Below are 19,000 nucleotides of genomic sequence, written 5' to 3'. Positions count from 1 at the left end.
GTCAAGCACGTCACTTATCTGAAAGTTTTTAGGCTTTCTCATAACGAAATGGAACTGAAAAAGAGGCCCAGCAATGAAATAATGCTCTTATGCCATCTTATGCCTACTCGTATGTTCTGATATTTGATAATTATTTGCTCACCATCAATAGAATGAAACCTTGCATAGGTTCTTTAAGAAATAAAGACACAAATTAACGACCTAACATATGCAATCCTGAATTCCATTTCTGTGATATATTTAACAAATATTGCAATAACTATCGATTGTTAAACATAGAGTTTGACAACCGTTGTCGGTCTTGGCCTGCCTGTACCACACTACTTGTGGGTTTGGCGTTCAGTGACTTATTGATCCCCCCCCCCCCATAGCAGAATACTCAGTCCTACGTATGGCGGCACGGTCCATTTGGGGCATGAACCCATAACGGGCACGTTGTAAAGTCGTACGAGTTGACGACTGTACTACGAGACCGGCTTACAAGTCACTTGAAGTAAAAGATGTTTACACTTAGATAGAAAGTCCAAATACTACATGCTATCATAACGTTGAGTGGATCGACGCTGCCAACGATATGGTGAAGCCATGATTAGACACACACCCACCGCACCCATCAGTACCTAAAAACCTACAAAACTTTGATCGAACCAATCGACGCATACACACAGACGCGCACGCGTACAGTCTCACATCCTTAGCGCCGATCCGGCATTCAAATCTGACCCCATAAATGCGCCAGCTATTTGTGCAAAATGCCTCAAAATTACACCGCACCACCATTAAACTGCTGGCCCGGCCGCCGCTGGATGATGCCGCTTTCCCCGCAATTAAATCGTAGCCACGCGGGCGCGCACACACAAACACACACCCAGTTCGGGGTGAGGCAGCGATAATTACACACTAAATCTGGGTTGCAATTTTGGACAGCCGCGCGCGAAACAACCGCACAAGGAAAAACTGACCAAGCAAGCGCATAGTGCCACTTGGAGGAGAAGTGAAGAAAAAAACCATACTCCTCACGATAACACGATGAAATCCCTCCTCCACCTCGTCCTCCTCCCCCGTCAGCTTCCTCAGCAAGTGAACATATATTGGCGTACCGTGCCTTTAAGCCGCCATAGAACATGGCGCTTGCCGGGATGCTCTTGCGTTTGTTTTATCTTTCTGCTTTATCTGCACTTCTTTAGGCGTCGACCTTTGCCGACCACCTCCCCCCCCCCTCCGGCCTGGTCGATTGCTCAACAGTAAAATTGGTTTGAACCAATTTCTCAACAGTACACCAGCTCTCCCTCCCCAGCTGCGCTGTTCAGCCTAAAGTGCCTCATCTACTACTACTAGCTTCTCTCTAGCTGCTGCTGCTATTACCACCCGTTCGAACTATTGCAGTACCGCCCCCCCCCCCCCCCCCAAAATGCTTATTGATTTCACTATCTGTTTTTTTTTTTTATTATTTTTATAAAACTGGTTGCTATCATTAAGTGGAATGCTCTTTGCATGCATCTTCGCGCGTAACTTTCCATTCAGCCACTGCTGCAGTCTCATTCCGCGCTCCCTTCACTTAATAGACCTCCGTCGTCCCGTGCCCTCTTATTACTCGCTCCTCTATTCGCTCTTACGTCTTAGACACTACTACTTTGCATGCTAAATGGGAGCAATTTTTTACACTAAAACGATCGCAACCCACCCGATCCGATACACGTGCACGAGCTTTTGCTTTGCGGAATGATAAATAAATTCTAACCGACCGATTCCGATGCGCCGATTTGCCTTTGGTGGCTCTGGAAGTCCTCTGCTGTCCTGATAATCCCCTAATAAACCCTAATCTCGATCCCTACTCGATGTTGTGCACGTGCAACGGCAACGATGGTGAGGAGGGAACGGACAGTGGCAATGGAGGTGCTGCCGATCCCGCCGCCACCACCGCCGGTGCCGCTTCCATCGACGATAGCGACCGGACCACCAGTCTGCCCTCTGGCAGGGTCGAGCTCGAAGTGTTGTCCTCCATCATCACCTCCAGCTCGTCGTCGTCCCTTCGGTCGGAGTGATTGGCTACGTCGCCGGCGCTGGCGACGCTGCTCGTCCTGTTGCCGCCTGCCCGCCGCCCGAGCTTCTGTAGCGCCAGCTGCCGGTTCAGCTCGGCGGTCTCTTTGTTGATTTTAGCTGTTTCTAGTTCCGTTTTCAGTATCTGCATCCGCAGATCGTGCTCGCTCTGGTGGTGCTGCGTCTCCATCTGCTTCTTCATTGCGGCGCTCGCACTTCTGCTGGCGGGCGGTGGAGGCGTCGTGGCTGCTGCTGCTGCCCGCTGGTGTGCCGCCATCATCGCCTCGTGATCGTCATCGTTGATGAGTGCACCGTTTGCGGCGGCACCGTTTGCGAGACCCTGCAGAAGGTGATTGGCTGCCGCTGCTGCTGCCGCCGATGCCGCACTGTGGTGCGCCATTCCGGTCGGTGAATCCGGTGGTGCCTGCTGGTGGCCAGCCGTGGTGAGATTGTGGTGAGCCTCCTGCATGGCATTCTTCCAGTAGCCTGGCTCCATGATGCGGTTGAACCGCGACTTTAGCATGTTGAGCGCCTCGAGCGTGTTGTTTAGATCCATCTGCGAGAGGTTAGCGCTGGCATTGCCACCTCCGTGTGCGGTCAGATCGGCCAAACTCGATTCACTGCCAAACGCTGTCCGGTGGTACGCGTCAAGGCTTTCGAGCAGCTTGTTCCCGCTGGCCGTATTGTTGTTGTTGTTGTTATTGTTGTTGTGGTTGCTGCCGGATCCGCCGGTTCCGCTGAGATGGTGATGATCGCTGTTGTTGGCGAGACGGCTCGCAAAGCTGGACGCGATCAGCTCGTTGAACCGACTCTGGACCACATCCGCCGCCGACGACGGTGTGCCGAAAGGGGACGAAGTGCTCGAAAGCCCCCGCAGGCGCGGGTACTTGGCCGACGGGCCCTTGTCGTAATCGTCCAGCTCGTCCTGGGAGTCTTCCTTTATTTGCACCTCGCATAGATTTTGTGATGTTTTATCCCTAGCCATAGTAGATGAGAAAAAGGGAGAAAATTAATCAAAGCTCCGCAAGAAAATGAGGCAAGCGAGGCACAATTGAATGCTCCTCCAACTTACCACATCGACGAGCTTTCGTCGTCGTTCTCGTCGCTGCAATCCTTTATCGACACACCCTGCGGCAGGTTCTCCTCGAGCGACAGCTTCATCTTCGAGTAGTCCACATCGTCCATCAGCTCGTTCTTGCACACCTTCTTCGCCTCCTGCATAAAGTCCCAGATCTCGAACGTGAACTGGCTCGGCTTCTTGCGGTCGGCCACCTCCTGCCCGAATCGCTGTATCCGCTGCTGGTAGTCGAGCATTTCCGCCCGCGTGCAGGCCTTCATGCGGCGCCACTGCTCCTTCAGCCGGTTGCAGTTCCGGTCCGTACCGAACGCGATCGCAAACTGCTGGTGGATGATCTTCCAGGCCCGGTTTTTCAGCGTGGTCAGCGCACTGTCCAGCCGCTTGTTCTCGATGATGTGCATATCCTTGCGGCATAGCTCGAGCAGAAAGTGTTTCTCCTCGTACGCCCAGTTCTGGGTGCGCTCGCGCTTCTTGAAGCGCTGAGCCTGCCCGATCGTACTTTGAAGCATTTTTGAAGGGGGATCGAAGCGCACACACACCCACACGCACGTAGTCTTTAGCTCGGAGTTTAATTTGGTCTGAAAGAGATTGAAGAAAAAAGAATGCAAAAAATGGTTAGTGAAATGATCACGATCGCGATTTCAACACAAGATACACGAGACGAGCCTTCAAATGACTTCCTTCCGCTTGCAGTCGTAGCAGTTCCTTCTTCTGGAAGCTACAAATTTGCTATAATCTTCCTAAACACAACAAAAAGGCAACACAAAAGATGGGCAAGAGTCCACGAACCACGGACCTCCAAATAATCTTTCCCACTTTGGGCAACTGCTATTGGGAAGTCGCAAACGCGCTCATGTACACAACACAAAGCCAAAAAAAGGGAAACATAATTATATTCGATCGTAATCGCTTTCCCTTCACACAGTAACTTGATGGACTTGATTTGCTTCCAGCTTCATCGCACAATGCAAACACTTCCTTCGCCGGCGTAATCAACCTCACACTTGCTCTTATCACCTGTTCACCATCTAACGGTCGCTCCAAACCAAACAGGGTCAAAAGAAGCTGAAACTCACCTAATATGAACACTTTTTTTATCGGATTTTTCGTCGGTTCGTGTACGTTGTGTACTTTGCTGTTAGACGGACAGACCGACAGTAAGTTAGAACACCACCGAACACACACCCGACCCGCGTTTCGCTAGAGGAGGATGTTCACTTGCCACACGCTCAGCTTCTTGCACTCAGTCTGTTCGCACATGTGTGTCACTTAGTGGTTGTTGTAATAATAATCATACTTCTTAGCATAACCATCTTTTAAATCGTGGTGCCGTGGTGCGGGGTGCGGAGAGAAAAGCGAACGATCCAACTAAGGGTACAAGCGCAGAAGGTACAGAGAAACGGGGAAAGGAAAGGTAAAAAATCAAAAGTTTGCCTCTATCTATTTTCCCCCTAATACTTTTGGCATACATACAAAATAGCGAGAGCCAAGGTACAGGAAAGGAAAAGAAAGAAGATGGAGAGAGATAGACAGTACGTAAGTGCAAAGGAGGTACAATCGAATATCTAATTATTACCTTCTTTTATTCTCCTATTTTTAAATAAACTTACGCGCGCTTAAAAACCTTCAGCCTCTTCAAAATGCCAACTACCCTTAGAGGGGGGGGTGGCACGCGAGACGAAGAAACCAGGAAAGGACAGGTATAAACACGCACACATGCTCATAAACACCCATACAGACACGACGGGGAAGACGACGGCGACGATCGACAACGATCGACGAGTTAAAATATTAAAGCATTTCAGGTTCAATAGAAGACGAGATCGCTCGCGCGCAGGGGCACTATTTTTTGGGGTGGAGGTTGTTTTCTCATTTGAACCTCACACACACACGCACACACACACACACATAGACCGACGATCGATCGATACGCACAAGCGACAGGGTTTCCGAGATAAACGGCCAACCTAAGATCGAAGGGGCGATCGCGTGTTAGGGGCGCAAGGTTTAAGAGAGCCGGCCGAGTAACAACACAAACGCAGCAAGTACCCACCCTCCTCCCCCCCCCCTTCCCCAGGTACCCCCCTTTCGACCCAATGACTCAGAGGGGAACAATTATGAACAATCGTCATCATCGTGTACCGGTCAGTTATGAGTGATGATGCTGTTGCTTGGTTGCTGCTGGTTGCTGCTAATGCTTGCGTAGTTTCTGTTATTATCTTTATCGAATTTATTCAATACCATGTGCGCAGGGGTTCCTCTCACCACCCTTTCGCCCCGTCGTTCGTCCCGCGATCAACTTGAAGCGTCCTCCTTTATTTTTTTGTTGCTTTGAGTCGAAACGATTTTTTCCCTCTTTTGAGGATTAAGCATCGAGACGAAAGGAGGCAACAAAAAGGCAACAGACAACCCCGCGCGTATGTTTGTACTTAAATGTGTACGAAGAGTGCAAAGGGTGGTGGTGGTGGTGGGCTGGGTTTTTTTCCTCTCCTTTGCTCACACCACACAGACTTTCAAACCAAATCCTCAGTACGGTTAATTTTTTGGTGAAGGTTAGAGGGTACGCGCACGTGAATAAGTTAAATTCAATTCAAAAAAATCCCCCCCACCCATTTGCCTAATACCAAAAGGCCGAATTTAGGGGGGGGGGGGGGGGTAAAGCTCGCATTTGCGCTCAATCACGTCAACTACCTTAACACTAGGCACCGTCGTCAGTCGTCATCGCCGCCGTCTTCCCAGCGAGAGCTAAGTCGAGTGGTTTTGGGGGCCTTTTGTTTTGTCGATGAAGCGTCGAAAAATCTCGCATCTGCGGAGACTCGTATGATTAAGAGCGTCGAGAGCGCTGGGACGGTACTAACGATCGTTGATCGTTGAATTTTTGGCCATCGGAACCAGGATCCAGGGCCCGATGGTGGCGGCGGGGTTCGTTGGAAGGAGGGCGCAAATACACTTACTGTTCGTCACATACACACACACCAAATCTTGCTTATTTCAAACGACATGCTGCGGTGTATGTACATGGGGAGGCAGGTTGTACTTGTGTGGCTGTATTAAACATATTCGGACGATTGCGCCCAACTCCCCCCGCCCCCCTCAAAACCTATGGTAATTAATCGATATTGTCCCACTTCTTTCACACATTCATAATCGACTTGCTGGCCCAGCCAACCATCCAACCAGTCAGGCAAACAAGGGGACTAAGCGAGTGAACAAAACACACAGGCAAAAAAAAACAAGCAACATATCAGCGATTATATTTTGAATGGTTTGGAGAGATGTTCGCGAAGGTGACACAGGAATACGACCAAAAAAATGTGGCATTTTGCACCACACCACCAAGTCGCGGGTCCGGAATTTTAGGCAAGCCATCTTCTCCTCGCTAGCAAAAGGTTATATAACCAGTTTGAAGAATCCTCGATCGCGCGCCGTTCAAGCGCCGATCGATTGGGATGGGTCGATCTTCACACGGACCGCCCAAAAAAGTCACCGAAACGGAAGCAGGTCAATGTTGGCCAAAATTCGCACACCACAAACGATCTGGTGGCGATCTGATTATGAAGCAACGGCGAAGGCGAAGAAATTCATCATTAAGATTTGGTGTTAATAGATGATACCGTGTAGCGCCGTATGTGGAATTCATTCACAAGAAGCAAAAAAAGCTGCTTGCTTCTTGCCCGTGCATTGAAGTCTCTCTTGTGCTTGGCTTGATCATCGTGTATGCTAAACGAGCAGCTTAAATCGCTTGATCATCGTGTATGCTAAACGAGCAGCTTAAATCGCTTTCGGTGCGTGTGTTTAAACGTATCGAAATGAATTCGCACGCTGTATTTAACGGCCCCGGGGGTAAACAATGAGCTCACCGGGAAGAAATAACTACCAACTTACCTTCTCTTTCTTCTTCTCTCTCTCTCTCTCTCTCTCTCTCTGCGTACCGATCGATGGTTTGCTATAATCACTAACGAATCGGAAGGAATTTGACTGACTGACTGGCTCACTGACTGGATCAACCACTGCTCCTCCTAGTTACAGTCGGTACCGGACGGCGTTGCGATGTCCGTTAGCACCTTTTCACGGGCGGATCGTACAACACAACACCACACCGCGTACACAGCAAACACGATCCGACACGGCAATGAAGTTTATGGTGGAAGATCTTTGCTCTTGCCTCGGGATAACAACCAAACATATTCGTCGTGCAGGAAGTTTACCACCAATCGGGGAGAGGGAGGAAACGGGGGGGGGGGGGGGCAATTTTTGACTGTCACTATTTGCTATTTGTCTCGTTATCGTCAATCCCGCGCGTGTGTGTGCGCGAGTAAGGGGCTAACAAGAGGCGATCAGATTTAGCACGATCTTGGGCACGATTTCACACACTGATTAGCACACTGTGAGCACACACACACACACACACTCGTATAAAGTGGTTCCCCGCTTTTTCGACAGGCCCGTTTTGCAGAGCTTCAACTAAACGCTTGTACTTAGTTTCAAGGAAGCACCAACATCACCATCACCCCCAACACTACTATCACAAAAGAGCGATCCTGTCTTCGCACCAGCAGCACCAGCTTGCTTAGTCACTTAATTCCCGCAAAACTAGCGACTCATCGTTCGATCCGTCATTCAGCCACGATCGAAAGACGAACGCTTGTCAGGGTGCGCGGAAGAATGCGATTCCTTCGATTCCGAAGAACTGTTCCAGCATGTTCCGCAGCACCGCGCGATATCAACGCCCGACCACAGCCACGCACCGAATGAGACGTCCCGGAGACGACCGGTACGCACCTGCCCCGATCGACCGGAGCCTGTTGTCTGATCGAACCGACTGTTCGTCTCTAGCTATTTTTGGGGTGGGGTAAATGAAAACAAACAATAACCCCGCACACGACGACCCACCCTCGGAAGGGAACCACTGACCACTGACGCAGCTGCTGGCGGCGGGTGCGCGAAAACTGTGATTTTCTTTTCACGCCACAGAATCCTCTTCTCTTGCGCACGCGCGACCGGACATACCGCCGACGCAACCAAGCAACGATCTCTGCGCAAAACGGAGCAGGAGGGAGGTTCGTCTTCTGTCGCTCTCGCTTGCGCTCACTGCCAGAATGGGACTGGAATGGTTTTTGGCAGACACGCTTCCGACCGATCGACTGGCTGGCTGGGTGTGCGCGCTCGTAATAAAATATTACTAATGACTAAAATTGATTTTCCCTCGCAACCAGCACCAGGTATTTTGGGATTCCTCAACCACACACTCACACACAGAGAAAGAGCCGTAGAAAAGCATGAACTCGTACACGCAAACACACTACCAACAAACTACCTCTCCTCAACACAGATGATGATGATGATGGCCAAAACCGATGGCGATCATGCGCATGGGGTGGTAAGAAAGATCTCGGTACACACAAAAGCACGAGTACAAAAGGGGCCGGCCAAGAGCGGGGTCGGGGAGGGTGGTGTTGTCTGCATGGCCACGGAAGAGGTAACGAAAATAACAATGCCAATACACAGCATCCGTAACGAAACGGAAAGAGAACGGACACACAACCGGCATGCAGGAGAGCGAGACGAGCAGGCACCAATAGAGGCACCACAATTACACTCTATTGACCCACACACAGCCAAAGGCGCGTCGAAATCTCTGAATGGGCTAGAAAGAGGAGGCGAACCATCATCATCATCATCACCAACACCCCAAAGGTTGACCGGGTGGAGAAGGCGCGGTGGTGGAGAAGACGTAAGGTGCTTAACAGGAGGGCGAAGAAGAGTAGTCGAGTAACACAAAAAAACCCACCTTATTTGTTTACCGTATTTTCGGCTGACGAACATTTGCTGTAAGTACACATCCACCATGCACACGGGCACACGACTCCAACTCCAATCAGAGCAGTGTTGCCAGCTAGCGCGAGTTTAACTAAGCTACAGTGAGCCCACTTGCGCTCAACACACATGCACACGACACCGCCGTCAGATGTGTTCCTTTTGCTACTGCCCAAGGGGCACCACACAGTATCACGAAGTAGGCTGTGGCTGTGCTTCCTTCTTCGTCACACAATGTAACCAATCAACCAGGACCAGCATCATTAAAGTGACAACACAAATCAGTCCACGTGCAAGCGGACCACCACACCTTTGGCGGCAAACAGATGTGCGTTTGTGTCCCTTTGAGGTCCTTGATGGCGGAATCTTTTGCGCCTTTTTTTGTTGTTGAGAAAAATGACCATTTCAGAGCACACATACAGAAGCACAAATGTAGCAAAGGAATGCATGTTTAATCCTCCTTTGTCTTTTGTCCTCCTTTTCTGAAGGACGATGTGTGGCTGTGTGTATGTGTGTGTGCGTGTGTCCTTTTACCTCGCTTTCATCAATGAAACAATCGGTAACGGTTGAATAGGACTGTGAGTGTATCGGTTGGGTTCGGTTTTACCGACAAATACTTTGAATGAGTTAGCAGATTTTGTGTTTTAAAAAGTCCTTAAAAGGAAAAAAAGACTTCAACGGACAAATTCCAATTCCAAGACATGCACGACAAGTATTTTTGGTTGCTATTTTCATGCCAATTTGGTTTGTAATCGACAGACAATACAACCTCCTTTTCGCGCAAAACTGCCGAAAAAATTCGTATCGCATTTTTTTGAACAGCTCCAACGTTTGACCAACATAAAAAGCACCCCTCCTTCCACAACCATGCCAAAATAAAACAAAAAAATATTGCAAATGGAAAGGACCGTAATCGCTCAATAAACTCGAATAGCTTGCCTTCCCTTGCGGCACCCCGTCCATCCGTGGATTAATCGTCAAATCGCGTGCAATTTTAACATTTTGCTTAAAAGACAGTCAGCTCAAGCGTCGACTCATAGCAAGTGTGTGTGTGTGTGTGTGTGTGTGTGTGGGAGGGAATCGAGAGAAAAAATCGTCTAATTATTTGATTTTTTGCCTAACTTGCGCGGTGTGCACCACAAGGCGGCGGCGGCATAAAAAATGGCGAAACCCACCCACCAACCCCGCCCGAGTATTGAGGTCGTATGGAAAATTTCGCCTTAATCGATCGGATTGGAACGATTTTGATAGAGTTGTTGGCTCATATGGCTTTCGGATTTCGGTTTGTACGCCTTTTGCGCTGTTTGCGGTGCGAACGAATAAAGGTGCTTATTAAGAATGTGCCAAAGAAAGCGGTTCGGAGGCGTGAGAAAATCAGTCTCCGTCCGCGACTTGCGAGAGTTTCACATAGTTTCGCAGGAAACAGTCACCACACCGCCGCGTGCCACAGCAATGGCCCCTAGAAAGAGTAATGTATCACCCTCTTCTGCATAAATATCGGACTTTCCGAACTCTTAAAATCAACACACCGAACTTGCAGCACCGATAAAACAACGAAAACTCCCATAAGTAGTACACACAACCCCACACACCCCGCCGCATCATCCGGATAGCAAAGGAAAAGCCTCATCAGCCCATATGTACCAAGCGTTGAATGAAACGCACACAAAAAAAAAAAAAAACACGCGAGGGTTCGGTAACTGGAGCTGGAAAATTGCTCAATCGCTCGATCGTTCAAATCGATCAATCACATCAAACGTTCTTTTCCGTTTGTTCCTTCCGTTTTGATATCCGAAGTAAGCTTGACGGGAATGGGTGTGGAAGGAGAGGGCATTACTGCTCCCCATTTTCCGGCCTTTCCGACAACCTGTGGCCATTTTCTAACGGACTAACCCTCGGTGCTGACTATTGGAGTTATGGGCTGGAGCCGATCGATAACCAATTCTAGGCATCATGTGCGCTTGCCGCTTTGCCCTGTTTCCCTTCCTAACCCCCACTAACGATCCCTTGCCCCCGGAGGCACGATTTGCTTAGGAAGTACTTGCGCAGGATGATGATCTTTAGACAGCACGAGGGTTGTCGGCTGCCGGAAGAGAATGCTCCCGTTTAACTCGTTCTAATTATCCTCCAACAAGAACCATTGGCCGGGCGGGGAGGGTTTGGGCCAATGACCATCGTGCGGCGGCCGGTTTTGTAAACTAGTGAACGAGGTTTTTGTCGGAAATTAGCCCAAAACAAGCCTGCTTGCTTGCCCTTTGCACGGATTTGTTGGGCTCGTGTTGTTCTTGTTAGGCTTTTTCCTTCCTCCGGCCCTGGGGATATTATAATTTTCCATTTTAGCTCGATCGTTTTTCTTTTTTGTCGACAGATGGTACGTTGTACAGGAGCTAAAAGTAGAAGAAGACGAAGAAGAAGGAACGACGTGTTAGAAAAGGGCCTTGCCTTTTATGGGCTTGCTGCATAAAACAAAGATCTTGGTTTTTTGATCGCCCACAGCCAGCAGTTTTTTTTCCAGGTACGATCAACACAATTCCAGGACATTCCCTTTGTGTTTATGCTGCTGCCCTACCAGGGCTTTAGCTATGGTATTATTATGCCATAGTTTTAGGGTCGTCCTTGAAGCGGGCTCAAATCGATGCTTCTTAAAACGACCGTTTTGTCGGTGTTTGCCACAGTTAATCCGTTTCGATATGGTCCGCACCGGGGGAAAATGGGAACCGTTTTGCTGACGAGAGAGGTAATCGTTCGTCTAAAAACCCATCTTAAATCCTTGTCTAGGGCTTTTATGCTAGCAGCAGGTAGCAGCAGGGAAAGTAGTGCCTTGGACGGGCCCTGACGAGTACCTGGCAGGATGTTCATCGTTCCCTAAATCAATGGCCATTTTCTAGTGTCTATCTTTAGCTGCAACTTGAAGAAAAGGGCCTTAAAGACACACTGGATGATGATCGTGGCGGCTACCTGCTTCAACTTTAGGACGAAAACTAGCCTCTTGCTGGTTTGTGGACTTTGTTTTTACTAACCACCGCAAACAGTACCTCCGTTCTTCCGAAGAAAGCATGTAATGAGTTTCGCATTGTTTCTACACCTGCTTAAGATCATGATCGTCTGCTTCTACATGTCCATTTTCTTAAACCGCACACCAAATGCACCTAAACACTATCGAGTCTCGTTTGTTTTGCTTGTCTGGGACAATGTGTCTTATCAACATGCTGAAATTGTTTCCCATCACACTCATATACACGCAAAGCTCTCGCCCCGACCCGGGCCGGGATTCAACCTTGCACATTTGCGATCGAGAGTTGAGGCAAAAATTACAAAACAATTAAAAAACAACCTCTGCCACCCCGAACGGCGATCGGCGTTCTTGGCGGTTGAGCCGGCGTCCCGATCGATGATTAGTTTGGGGTGAAAAACGCGTCATTTGGTGGAGGCTGGCGGTAGCAGCGCACCAAACACGGCTCTCCCTTATCAGCACGCTGCTGCTGATAGCCGTCAGGCTTGTGCAGGCACACTCATGCCGTATCTTCTAGAGTCGCCGGAATGCGATCGCATCATCAGTCGCAACCGAACAACGAACAGTACTACAGGCGACACAGTGGTTGTGCGTAGCAGCAGTCCTAATATAGTGCACTGGTGTATTATTATAATTCAATTACTGTTGTTGTGTAGCTTAATAACTCTTTATACACAGTGATGCAAATGTGAATTAAGTTTGAAAATGACTGCAAATAAGCCCGATACCAGCACGCCCACTGGCACAGTATTACTCGAGTGGAAGAATCTCACAGTTAGTGTACGATCCTCCTCCTCCGGTCAGCCAACATCGGACACCGGAAACCATTGGTACGGACGGCCAGGACATCAGCAAAAGAAAGAACTCACATTGCTTCGGAATGGTATGGTCGAATTATGTGCTGATAATAGTCCGGCTGGGCACGGTGATCGCAAATCTTGTGCGATCGTTCTTGCCGATCGCTACTGTGTCTCCCCGTTCTTCCTTGACATGACATTGTGACAATGTTGTGCCGGAAAGGGCGACTTTACTTTATCGCCAATGAAACTGACGGCATGTTTTTGCTTCTGTGTGTTTTTTCCCTCCCATTTCATAGCCAGCGGTGCGGTCCGTTCTGACAACTTGGTAGCGATCATGGGCCCAAGGTTCGTTACTCGTGTTTTGCAAAACCAAACCAACCAATGCCTAACACAACACAAGCTATTCCGATGGCGATTATGAAATTGTACTAAACTTTCCTCATCACCTAAATTGCTACTGTTGCGACAGTTGCGGACACACCCCGTGTTCAATAATCACCAACAATCGCATTGGATAAGCATGACTTGTACGGCGTGTACTAAACACCAACACACACTGAACACGACCTAATTAACCCTCAATCAGCTCGAACATAATACAAATGGCAACGCGTTCTTCTTAATTCCTTCTGCTACTTAGTGGTGCTGGCAAAACAACGCTGCTGGCCGCCATCTCGATGCGAATTACGGGCTCCACCACCGTCCACGGGAAGGTGCTTATCAATGGGCTGTACGTGACCAGGACGCAGATGAAACAGCTGACCGGGTTTGTGCCGCAGTACGAGATCGCCCTACAGACGCTGACCGTTGCCGAGCATCTAACCTTTGTGGTAGGTCCTGAGTGGCTGGACTGTTTGTGCGCGATTGTGACTCGTGCTTAGAAGAAGCATAGCCTGAGCGATAGAGCTTTGTTTGCACACATAACTATCTCCCTTCAAGCTCGCGCTCAATCCACCACGAGTTAGGGATGGTCCCAAATGTGGCTTTGATTAACGGGGCGTGCACACACTTTCGATCCATCCGTAGGCGAGACTTAAAAACGTCGGATACGTCGCAGTGCTGCGCATCGTCAACGAGCTCGGACTGCAGGGCTGCTGGGGTACGCGCATTGCCCAGCTGTCGGGTGGAGAGCGGAAGAAGGTGAATCTGGCCGGCGAGTTGCTTACCGAGCCGGAGATACTGTTCTGCGACGAGCCGACGACGGGACTGGACAGCTTCAATGCGGCCTCGGTGATGAAAACGCTCCAGTGTTTGTGCGCGAATGGGTGCAGGGCGGTCATCTGCACGATACACGACCCACCGTCGCAGGTGTTTCAGTGCTTCAGCGATGTGATCCTGATGCAAGATGGCGGGACCGTCTTCTACCAGGGACCAACGGCCGATCGGATAGACTTTTTCAACTCGTAAGTGATGCTTCAGAGCTTGTCGTGGTGTTTTCCGACCCAATCTAACGGCATACTTTTCCTCCGATCTTGCAGCATTGGCAAGGAGGTGCCGGCGAATAGCAATCCGGCCGATTTTTACTTCCAGCTCGTTAGTCCGGGTGCGACAACGTTCGCGGCCAGTGAGGCAGAGGAAGCAATCCAGCGCTACGAGATCGTACGCAAAGCCTGTCGACAAAACATTGCGCGAAAATGTCTGATGACTCGATACCATCAGGCGAAAATTATCCAAAAGTTGGCCAACGATAAGCATCGCGTCTGTCGGGCGAAACAGCTGATGATCCTGCTGCATCGTACCACGCTGGACAGTATGCGAAAGTTGCGCGAATATCTTACTGTGACGGCAATATTTTTGGTGCGTATTGCCAGCTACATACTTCTTACGCAGACTCCAATGTATCACGCTTTGTCCTCTTTGCCATCCCCAGTTTACCAGCGTTGTGATAGCGTCACTGTACTACGACGTGCGCCCAGTTTCGCAGACCTCCATCCAGGACATTCGGGGCGCACTGTTTCTAATGATAAGCGAGCTAGTGTACACGATCAGTTACGGTGTGTTTTACACATTCCCTTCGGAGATGCCACTGATCCGCCGGGAGGTTGGCGAGAAGAGCTACACCCTTTCCATGTACTACCTGCACAAGGTGCTGTACAGTGTGCCGAGAGCGTTCTTTGAGTCGTTTCTGTTCATTGGCGTGGCTTATGCGTTCGTTGGCTTTTCGACGGACTTTAACACGTACTGCTGCATGTCGCTAGTGTCTAGTGGGGCGAGTGTGCTTGCCATGGCATACGGTATGGGAGTGTCTTTTAAGATGGTCGCACACTTGGTTACTGACAATCTCTCTTACTGTTTCACAGGCTATCTGCTTTCCTGCACAACCGGCACCATGAACATGGCGATCGAGACGAGCAACATCATCTTTTTGGCGTTTATGCTTCTTGGCGGTCTCTATCTCAACCTTCGAGCCTTTCCGCTGTTGAAGTATCTGTCGTTTTTCTTCTTCGCCAGCGAGGGTGTCTCCGTGTACTACTGGTTGCCGATCGAGTCGATCCCCTGCAATGGTACGTCTTCGAGGCTGAACGAAATGATCACCTGTCTAGCGAACGGGCAAGCCGTGCTGGAGGATGCCGGGTATGCTACCTCGTACGAGGCCCTGCACCTCAACTACCTCGTCATGACGGTGGAAATTGTCCTCGTACATCTGGTCGCGTACATGCTGTTGCGGAAGTTCGTCCGTAAGGCGGGATTCTACTAAACACCGCCAAACAACGAGATCGAGAGCGCGATTAGTGAGCAATAAAAGTGTTTTTACCAGCTGTAATTGTAATCGCGCACCATTTGTGCACAGCATCACATTGCAGGATGCATCCATCAAATTTACACTCAAGTGTTGTGTGCTTTTTTACACTCGCCAATCCCTGCTCTGGTTTGGCCAGCCGAAGCCAACACTTTCGTCGTAATGGAGTTTAATGTAAGCTTCCTTGCTGTGTGAAGATCGTTACCCTCTATTGCTCACCCCTCTCCGGGGAGGAGGGGAGGGAGACCATTCGGTCATAGGGCTGGATCCGTTTCGTCTGGAAAGTACGGGTTGGGGAATTTCATGTACCATCGCACTTGTATCGAAAAGCAATCTTCCATCGGCCCAGCTCCCATAGTAAAAGCTGCAAGGAACAAAACAAGTGGATGGGTAACAACATTAAACGAGAAAACAATTATTTCCATAGTTTTTAGCGCATTACCACATACACACGCACGTACGCAAGTACACATAAAAAAAGAAAATGCCGCTTGGCAACCGGAATCGGAAGATTCAAAGCCTGCGGTGCGAGAAAAGGTCTGTTTTCGGTAGCTTGGAAATGGTTTCAGTTGCGCTCCGCATAATCAAGCAAACTCCACCAACCAAGCCGCGTGAAAAAAAAGTGCAATTACACATACTTTTTCTCCTTTGAGTTGCGGCAGCGGCGTATGAGCAAACAAGAAGCAGCAACAAAAAAATCGCCCCCCACCAGGAACAACATTTCTCCACCATGTGCGCGCTTATCCTAAAGCTAATTGATAGATATAGCATAAAGCATTATGTAGATCAGCACATCAGTTCCCTATCGGAATGCGGTCCGTTTCTAGCATATCGGCCTGCAGAGAGACGGAGACGGGGGCAGGGACGTTAGCGAATTCTTGCAGCACGTATTATTCCACCTTTACATCCGCAACATCTACTTCCTATCGGCAAATGGGCACTTTCGCACTTATTTCTATGATCTCTATCCGGTCTAGATTGTGTGTGTGGGTACTTTATGTACTGGCTTCGAGGAAGGCATGATCTTTCTAGCAGAGCAAACGAGGATGTGGCTTTGGTTTTAAAAAAGCTCCAAATTCTAATTATTATCTACAACATCATAAGGACATCTTCATTAAAGCTGCTAGTCTACAGAAATAGATTTCAACGATCTCAATCCATCCGCATCTTCGCTTTACTCTGTGATCGCCACCAGAGGCTCCAGTGAATGAAGTCGTTATAACACAATTATAACACACTCGACAACGGCAACTCACCTGCACCACACGGGCGCAGCGCACCTGGGCCCAGAGACGCAAGCCGCCGATTATTAGCATTAAACATTCGCCCCACAATTAGTACGCGTCCACATGTGTCTGTGTAAGCGTGTAAAAAAGGCGTATAATTTACAGCCCGAAAGTACCGCGGCCGCTCGCCTGGGCGCCCAGATTGACCAGATTTTCCCTTGGCTAATCGGTGTTGTTTGTGGCACTTTTTGTGGCGGAGCGCGGGTTTTTTTTCGTTCGGCTCGGCTATTTGGGTGTGGTGTGTGGCCTTTTCCTACTTCTATTTCTCGCCATTTATGCTTTGCCGAACTAGAGGAGCCTTTATTGCTCCCTTCTTCTACTCCTTTTACCACCTTATGCATGCTCTTCCCCTCTTTTGATGGAAGCAAGACGAATCGAGTGCAGTTATGTTGTGTGTTTTTCGCCTATTTTATCTGTTTTCGCTCCCTTTGGTGGTGATTTCGTGTACTCTTTTAATGATGCCCAAGCAGAGAGGATGTTGCTGCTGCTGCTGGTGCTGCTGGTCTGCTGCTACCAGCGGCCTCCTCTCCCCAGCGGTTTAGGCTAATTGATTTTACTCGCGCCTTTTTTTGCTGTTGTTTTTATTGTGCCTTGCGCACACTGTTATCCTTCCCCTCTTCCCTTTGCCTTCTCGTGTGCTCAGTGTGTGTGTGTGGCCGCGATACGCTCCCTCTCTATTGCGTTCCCGATGGATTAATTGTACGTTAAACTGTGCTAGTTGTTAAAACAGAAACACATTCGTGGCAGCAGCAGCCTCACCATAAGGTAAATTCAGCTGCATCTGGAAGAAAGGGGCGAGTGAACAACAACCAGACACAAACACACAAAAAAGGCTAAAGACGGCCTAAACGCGTGCCCAAAATCGAGCGTTAATAGCAGGCTGTAATAGGGGAGGGAAAATGCTCCGGCATCGAGCCATCGTTTGCTACCGTTTGAGCGTCTTCATTCGGTCGGACCGTGTAAGTGAGTGAGTGTATCTGTCTGGCTCGTACTGGCAGCTTCCTTCCACGGTTTTTGCGGAAGTTCCGGTTTTAATTCGAAGCGCACCCGAACAAAAAACCTGTTACGTTTGCACCTGTGCGCGCGGGTGGTAATGGTTTGAGCCTATAGGTTTATGGGTTTTTCGATCTACGCGTAATACCTTCATCGATCACTTATGGAAGCGTGCGCAATTAGCAGGGCGCCACAGAAGCGCAGGGGGTACTGCGGTAGCGCAGGAAGATTCTACTTTGAAATGGAACATTCTACTAAAGATACGTTTTCTTCTTCTTCTTCTTCTTCTTCTTCTTCTTCTTGATTACACCATACGCTTCGTCGATCTTGATCTATGGTTTTTAGTTTGCACATGCACTGCTAAGTGATATTTACACGCGTCATAACGAGAATATTAAATAACCCATAACATTTCGAAAACATACACTTAACCTAAAATTAAACTCGAATAAAAATGATGCACAAAAAAAACGATCATACTCACTGCGTGGTCCAGCGATGCCCTTCATTAAATTGCTCCCATTTACTTGTACAAACTGCTCATCGCAGCAATATTGGCCCGCGCACGTTCCTCGACAGCTGGTTTGCAGCAGCACGAGCGGAAATGGAAATCAATCAAAACGAGAGATTCATGCTTATCCTGGCGCTTACCGATCGATCAAATTTAAGCTTCTATTTCTGTAGAAGGAACTTGGCAAACAATGTACACACACACACACACATATACACAGACCAAATTTAGTTTGATTCAGTTGTAAGCAAAAATGGAAAATTACTCATAATGGTATACAAACTCACCCACTCTTGCCGAACGTTGAGTTCAGTAGTAGTATGCACTTTACCTGGACATACGCCAAAATCCATCGCTGGTTTCAATTATTTTGATCCGTGCTACAACACGGCGTGTTTCTTTCACAGTAAACCTTCGCTTTGCCTCTGGGTGTGTGTTTTTAAAACATTTTATCTTTTGTTATCTCTCTCCAACCTATCGGTTCATCATACGGATGTCCTTTCAGCTGCATTCGGTCGCACACGATACTCCACGCGACAAACACCTAAAGCGCAGACGAACTAGCCAAATAAATTAAGCCGATCGTTCGCTATTTCCTACACGCGCTGCTGCCACGCCACGGTTTGTTGCCACGGTTGCCTTCTGAACGATGCGTGGTATTTGCCATTTTCTCCTCTTTTTTGTGATACTATCTTTGAATTTAGTTCTCTCTCCTTTTAGAA

The 19,000-nt window shown here is 48.9% G+C and overlaps 2 protein-coding genes across 6 annotated transcripts; one reads left to right on the top strand and one right to left on the bottom strand.

Moving 5' to 3' along the window:
- Positions 1–1,429: 1,429 nt before the first annotated feature.
- LOC121594420 (protein abrupt) lies at positions 1,430–18,878 on the bottom strand. Of its 4 annotated transcripts, XM_041917650.1 has the most exons (4): positions 18,566–18,878; positions 18,252–18,445; positions 3,113–3,696; positions 1,430–3,017 (listed from the first exon to the last, which is right to left on the bottom strand). In XM_041917650.1, the coding sequence occupies exons 3-4, from the start codon at positions 3,625–3,627 to the stop codon at positions 1,832–1,834; spliced, it is 1,701 nt and encodes a 566-aa protein (XP_041773584.1). In that variant the 5' UTR covers positions 3,628–3,696; positions 18,252–18,445; positions 18,566–18,878; the 3' UTR covers positions 1,430–1,831. The 4 variants fall into 4 exon arrangements, with proteins under 4 accessions (XP_041773584.1, XP_041773586.1, XP_041773583.1 ...); XM_041917652.1 differs by lacking the exons at positions 18,252–18,445; positions 18,566–18,878 and adding an exon at positions 8,910–8,995; XM_041917649.1 differs by lacking the exons at positions 18,252–18,445; positions 18,566–18,878 and adding an exon at positions 7,004–8,307.
- Positions 12,480–15,512, top strand: LOC121594419 (protein brown). Of its 2 annotated transcripts, none has more exons than XM_041917647.1 (7): positions 12,480–12,831; positions 13,045–13,093; positions 13,389–13,578; positions 13,775–14,151; positions 14,227–14,545; positions 14,619–14,982; positions 15,049–15,512. In XM_041917647.1, exons 1-7 carry the CDS (start codon positions 12,654–12,656, stop codon positions 15,444–15,446), a joined length of 1,875 nt encoding a protein of 624 aa, XP_041773581.1. In that variant the 5' UTR covers positions 12,480–12,653; the 3' UTR covers positions 15,447–15,512. The 2 variants fall into 2 exon arrangements, with proteins under 2 accessions (XP_041773581.1, XP_041773582.1); XM_041917648.1 differs by having other exon boundaries at positions 12,666–12,778.
- Positions 18,879–19,000: the final 122 nt, after the last annotated feature.

The sequence above is a fragment of the Anopheles merus genome, chromosome 2L, assembly GCF_017562075.2.
Source record: "Anopheles merus strain MAF chromosome 2L, AmerM5.1, whole genome shotgun sequence".
Lineage (NCBI taxonomy): Eukaryota > Metazoa > Arthropoda > Insecta > Diptera > Culicidae > Anopheles > Anopheles merus.
The sequence above is the reverse complement of the archived record's forward strand: the minus strand, read 5'-3'. Positions and strand labels throughout refer to the sequence as shown.

Coding starts and splice junctions, on each gene's coding strand:
- LOC121594419 (XM_041917647.1), top strand. CDS start 12,654: ATGACTGCAAATAAGCCCGATACCAGCACGCCCACTGGCACAGTATTA. Junction 14,152..14,226: donor CGGATAGACTTTTTCAACTC/GTAAGTGATGCT, acceptor CCGATCTTGCAG/CATTGGCAAGGAGGTGCCGG. Junction 14,983..15,048: donor TGTGCTTGCCATGGCATACG/GTATGGGAGTGT, acceptor ACTGTTTCACAG/GCTATCTGCTTTCCTGCACA.
- LOC121594420 (XM_041917650.1), bottom strand. CDS start 3,627: ATGCTTCAAAGTACGATCGGGCAGGCTCAGCGCTTCAAGAAGCGCGAG. Junction 3,018..3,112: donor GACGAAAGCTCGTCGATGTG/GTAAGTTGGAGG, acceptor TACTATGGCTAG/GGATAAAACATCACAAAATC.